Source organism: Mustela erminea, chromosome 2, assembly GCF_009829155.1.
Source record: "Mustela erminea isolate mMusErm1 chromosome 2, mMusErm1.Pri, whole genome shotgun sequence".
Taxonomy (NCBI): domain Eukaryota; kingdom Metazoa; phylum Chordata; class Mammalia; order Carnivora; family Mustelidae; genus Mustela; species Mustela erminea.
Genome location: NC_045615.1, coordinates 130,683,212 through 130,689,211, shown reverse-complemented (window position 1 = coordinate 130,689,211; position 6,000 = coordinate 130,683,212). Strand labels below are relative to the sequence as shown.

Below are 6,000 nucleotides of genomic sequence, written 5' to 3'. Positions count from 1 at the left end.
ACATATTAAAAAATCATAAATTGTGTAAAATTAAAACTTAAAAGCATATATAAAATTCCATTTAATAACGGGTAAATTACTCGGATAAAAAAAGAAAATGAAAAGCATCACTCTTCTGTTATTTGTGACAGATTTTAAAAAAAAAAACCACTTTGAGAGAGAGCACTTAAAAGAGAGTAGGTTTTGGTAAGTTCAGTTGTTTGGATGAAGATGAACTTAAATGGATTGTCTGCTACTCTAAATGCCCAAGAACAAAGCACTGACTTTTGGGTAGTTCTAGCAAATGAGCAACTATGGCCAGTTCCATTCCAAGATGAGAGCTCCCTTGTGTAATATCTGAAAAACAATTCAGTGAGTACATTACCTTTAATATTTTTCAGACCAAGTAAAGGATGTGGAAAAGACCAGCGGATATTCATCAAAAATAATAATCGAATACAACCGAATATAATTTTAAACTATGGTAGTGATCAGTTTCAAAAGCTGAATGCTATTTCCTATTATTCCATTCTTTTTTCAGCTTCATCTTCTGATACATGAGCACCTGAGGTTCATTTGCCTTTTTTATTTTTTTAACATTAAACTGTTCAAACCCACTGCATTGGCTGTTCCTTTGGATAAAACAAAAAGTTATTCTGGGTATATTTAAAACATTTTTTAAGAAATATTTTTATTTTCATATTCACAAGAACCATCTAGCTAATTTGCAAATACGCTTACTTCTGGGTGTCACTCCGAGATCCTTGTTCTCTAGGTTTAGGAGTGGAGCCCAGGAACCGACGTTTCAGACCATTCTTTGAGCACTATTCGACTCAAAGCTACTTTCGTATTTTCTATCTTTCAAACTATTAATTTTAGAAATGCAAAGAGGGGAAGGCAAAAACTCCTGTGGCTTTCAGAAAGAACAAGAATGAGTAGCTCACGTCGTGCCATGTTGTAAAACTTTTCCTCAGTTTGCAGATCTTCTGTTCCTGGGGAGGAAATCAGTTCATTTTCACCGAGTAATTAACCGTCTTTCAAGCGGTTCCGTCCATGCCTCTCAGGATGACCCCCAAAAGTCATGAACTCATCTTCGCGGCGTAACGTAAAGCTCATCTCGTCTTGCCTGCCCTCACAGGGGCCTCTGGGACCGGGTTCTCTTCCCGCCACAGGGGCCCCTCCTCGGCCTGCCCTTTGGGTCCAATCCTCCCAGAGGCGCTCCGCGCGACAAGTCTTGGCGCCAACCGGGTGGCGGCGCTGTCCGCCCCGCGCGCGGCCGCCTCAGGCCCGAGGGAGGCGGAGGCACGGCCGGCGGAGGAAGGGGAGGGAGCGAGGCGCGCGCCCTGCTCTCGCGTGCTCTCGCACCGCTCGCGTGACCGGCTGGTGTGTGCGCGAAGGGCCGGCTCCCGGGGGCACGGACGGCCGGGCGCGCGCCGCTGCGAGGGGCGTCCGGGTCCCGGTCGGCGGACCCGGCCGGCGCGAGGTGCGGGCGGGCGGGCCGCGGGGGTCTCGGGCGGACACGGGCGCACACGCTCCCGGAGGAGCCTTCTCGGAGGCTGCTCTTCCTCGGCCAGACGGAGAGCGGCAGTGTCTCCCCGCCCAGCACACACTCGCCCCGCGTCTCCCCCCGCGGCGGCTGCTCCTCCTCGGCACCGCCAGCCCCAGCGCCGCTCCGGGGCGGGCGGCGGCGGCGGCGGGACCCGCGGAGCCGCTTTGTGTGCAGCCCGACGAGGGGCGGCGGCGCAACCACCTGACAGAGGCCCGGGAGCTCGATGCACCTTCCGCCCGCATGAGGAGGAGGAGGTAAAGGCGGCGGCGGCTCGGCTCCCGCCCTCGGTTGGTGGAGGGAGGGGACGGAAGGGGAGACCAGAGCGGGCGGGTTGGGGGGGGGCGCGGGACCGAGGCCCGGCGGGGCTGCCCGGAGGTGCCAGTAAGGCCTCGGCAGCGCCGGACGGCGCCGAGCAGTCGGGGTCGAGAGAAGCCGCCGGGGCCCCTCCGCCGAAGTTGAAGGAACAAAATGTGAAGTGCGGAGCCGCGTCAGCCGCTTCCTGGCGTGGGGTTTGGGGTGGAGGGCGGCTTGTTTTCCCCTCCCGCGGGACAGGGGAGGGGCGGGAGTGTGGCGGGGACGCCGGGGGTCCCGAAGCTCGGCCCGGCGAAGGCGTTCGTTTCCCGGAGCCACCGTTGCGTGTGGGTCGGGTTGAGTCCCTAGTTTTGCGGCCTAAGCCGAGCCCTATAGGCCTCGCGTCTCCTTTCCCGGAGAGGACTGGCCGGGCGGGGACTCGGAGCTTCTCTCCGACCGAGCAGGGGCCGTGAGGGCCTCGCCGGGCTCGGGATGCTGCCAAACTTCGGACCTCGGTGCTTGGGGGTGGATTTCATTGTGAACGGCGGAATGGGAAACTCCTGGCGCTTGCTCGGCGCTTCCCGCGGCCGCTGGGGCCGGAGAGCCCCGTGGGCCCGGGGCTGGCGGGGCTGGCGGGGCCCGCGGGAGTGGGGGTGGCGGGACGGCCACCAGGGTCCAGGCCCGGGGAGGGGCGCGAGGCGGGGCCGCCGCCGAGTCCCCCGGCCTTCCCGGAGAAAGGGCCCTTTGCAGATTAGAGATTTTTGAAATGAAAAAAGAGGTTACAAAGTCTCCCTTTTCTCGCTGAACTTTTGTTTTCTGACCGATAGAGGCCGGTAGAGGACTGTGAAAGAAAAGTTGTCCCCCAGGATGGACTTCACCGCGCAGCCCAAGCCTGCCACTGCCCTCTGTGGCGTCGTGAGTGCAGACGGGAAGATCGCTTACCCTCCGGGGGTAAAGGAGATCACCGACAAGATCACCACGGATGAAATGATCAAGCGACTGAAGGTAAGCGACTGGACACAGTGTTCACACTTCAGACGTTTGTGGCAGGGCGTGCTCTGTCCTGTGGTATTACTGCACTGCTAGGCCTGGCCTTTACAGTTTCACCTACCCGGGCTTTTTTAGGTATTTTATCATCTCATTTTTTTACTCTCTCTGAAAGGTATTGTTCTTTCTTGGCTGTATCTTTGAATAGTTCTGTAGGTATATAATCATGGGAAATTAAAAGGAATGTTCTTGTTTTTTCAAACATGAGAATTTAAGTGCTTTTTAAATAACTTTTTTTCTAGAAATATTTACGAGAATGCTGTTCAGAGTAGCTTACAACCTTAAATGGAGGCAATAGCTTGCCTAGGAGGGTTCCAATTTCCGTTTATTTCTAAGGAGATCGATTTATCACCAAACCATTTTAGTAAATGGTCAGCAATTTTCTAATATCCAGAAGCTTAAATATGAATTTAGTATTGTTAAACTTTGACAGAATGTACTGACTTCAAAATTCAGACGTGAAGTAAGGTGATTTAGGTCCACATGTTCAAAGGGGTTTTCAGGAGAATATTTTAGCTCTTTTTAAGTTAGCTTATTTAAGCCATGGTGATCTTAAGATTGAGGTTGTAAGTTCCAGCCTTATGTTGGTCAGCATTTTGCCTTTTTTCTGTTGCATGGACATAGATTGTGCCCACAGCCTTATGAGATAGTGCTGTTCTTATTAAGGGATCAACTTGATGCAGTGGTTCTCAACCAGTTTCTTTCTTTCCTTACTTCCCTCTTCCTTCCTTCCTCTTCCTTTCATTCAGGTAGGCTCCACGGCCAGTGTGGAGCTCAGTGCAGGGCTTGAACTCAGGGCTGTGAGATCAAGACCTAAGCTGAGATCGAGTCCAGGACTAAAGCAACTGAGCCAGCCAGATGTCCCTCAGCCAGGGCATATTTGACCCCCAGGAACATTTGTCAGTGCTGGAAATTTTTTGGTTGTCACAACTAGGGCCAGAATGGAGCAAGGAGAGGGAAAGACTTGAGGCAGGAGATCCAGATAGGAAACTGGTAAAAGTGTAAGTGAAAGATGTTGAAATCTTGAAGCTAGGCTATGGTAGTGGGAAGAGAGGTAGGGAAATATCCAAGAAATGTTTCAGAGTTCGAATCAATCAGACTTGGTGGGTGGTGAGGGAAGAAACAATGATGACAGTGTTTCTACCTTGGGCAACTTGATGAAATGTATTTTTAGGGAATGATCTTGCCCCTTTGTTCTAGAGCTTAGTATATAGTGCCTACTAAATGTTTATGATGTTGTAAGTGCTTAATGAATGTTTAAAGTATTCCTTTACCTTAGTTCTTAAAATCTAATTAGATCCTGCAATTTGTTGACTCTTTTTTGAAGGAAAAGGACACAGTACCTTCCATTAAAATAGATTTGATACTAGAGATTATACATGAGGCGAGGTCCTTAATTGATGCTTTTTAAGGTTATATTGAATGGTGTTGCTGAAAAATTATGAAATGCAAAGCTATTAAGTAAGCAATTTGTATCTTTTAGTTTTTATTTTCATATAAAAAATAACGAAATCTTGAATTCTAGTGATGGATAATCCATATGTACTTTTTCTACTTGAGGATAGAGTGTCAGAAATGCCGTTGTATAATGGACATGTAACCAAGTCTAGAATGAGCTTGTTTTTCTTTTTCTTTTTTTTTTTTTTTTTTTAAAGATTTTATTTATTCATTTGACAGACAGAGATCACAAGTTAGGCAGAGAGGCAGGCAGAGAGAGAGAGGAGAAAGCAGGCTCCCTGCTGAGCAGAGAGCCCGATGTGAGGCTTGATCCCAGGACCCTGGGATCATGACCCGAGCCAAAGGCAGAGGCTTTAACTCACTGAGCCACCCAGGTGCCCCTGAGCTTGTTTTTCTAAGTCTGTTTTTGAATTGGCCTTTCTAGGGATCCCTGGTTAAAGTAGTACTGTCTCAATGGAAGCATAGATTTTTAATAGTGTTTAACCAGTTTTGATAATTTTTGTGTTTATTAAACCCTTAATTATGGGCAAATTTTGTAAATTCAGTAGTTTTTTTAATTATAGCGTAGCAACAATGTTCAAATACTGTATAAATGCAAACTGAGCTTAAAGAAAGGTAAAATCTTAGTGGAATTCAGAGATGTCTGGTCCATTCTCTTCAGTTTTCAAGAATGGGACAAATATTTTTAACAAAACCATAATTTTAGAGTTAGAAGGATCTTAAAAGAAATTCTAGAACTCCCTGTATTTCACAGATAAGAAAATTTAGGGCCAGAGTGGCCAAGTAACATGTATGGAGATCAGTCAGTCATAGAGTGGCTTAGTGGCAGAACCAGGACAGTAGCATCTAATTTATTTTCATTCTTACAGCTGATTTTCTTAAAAGGATCTAAGTATAACTAAGAAGTCGTGATTTTTTTTTTTTTTTGCAATAAAAAAAAGAGAAGGGAATCAATGAGTTAATTTGATCTTTTGCAAGGAGATAATAGGACAGCATTTTTTTTTTTAACGCTAGAAGCAATTGTAAGCTTTTTCAAGAAAGTTTTGAAGCTTTCTTGAAAATGGTTCTTAGAGTATGTTTTTGGAATAGCTAAGATATACTTTTGGGTATATATTATAGGTTTTAATTTCAGTTATCAAAGAAGTATTTTAAATATTTTTACACTTCCAATCACACTGGCCTTCAGTCAATTCCTTGAACATGCCATGTTCATTTCTACCTAGACAGATTCCACATTGCATAACCCATATGTGTACTCTTTTCAACTTCCTTTGTCATTGTGTGTTCATCTTTTGTCACTCATTTGTTGTTTTAAGGGAAGCCTCTTAGATTCCCCATTACATGTTCTTTTAGCTCCTTCATATAATTTTTTACAGATCTATTACATTCATGTGTATGTTTATTGGTTTGTCTCCCCAACTTTGTGTAAGCTTCATGAATAGAGGTACCATGTCTCTTTTTGTTTACTTTTGTACCCTGCCTGCACCACATTTAATGCAAATAATTGGTCAGTGGACGAATGAATACTTTGTATTAATATTGGATTAGAAAAAATAATAATAGTAGATTAGAGAAATACCTATATTTTGGAAATGAAGGATAATTTGAAAATATTTTGAATTGCAGCTAAGTCTTTACCACCAAGTTTGCATACCAGAAAGATACCATGGATATTT

General features: G+C 46.1%; 1 protein-coding gene across 3 annotated transcripts in view; it reads left to right on the top strand.

The window, feature by feature from the left end:
* Positions 1-1,668: 1,668 nt before the first annotated feature.
* PDS5A (PDS5 cohesin associated factor A) overlaps positions 1,669-6,000 on the top strand; it is a 141,801-nt gene continuing 137,469 nt past the window's right edge. For 2 of the 3 annotated variants that reach the window (XM_032334124.1, XM_032334126.1), the window contains exons 1-2: positions 1,669-1,782; positions 2,647-2,824. In XM_032334124.1, the coding sequence (XP_032190015.1) occupies positions 2,687-2,824 (138 nt within the window). In that variant the 5' untranslated portion in view covers positions 1,669-1,782; positions 2,647-2,686. Of the gene's footprint in view, positions 1,783-1,899; positions 2,004-2,646; positions 2,825-6,000 lie in introns of those variants that run through there. The other variant, XM_032334125.1, reaches the window with a different exon arrangement.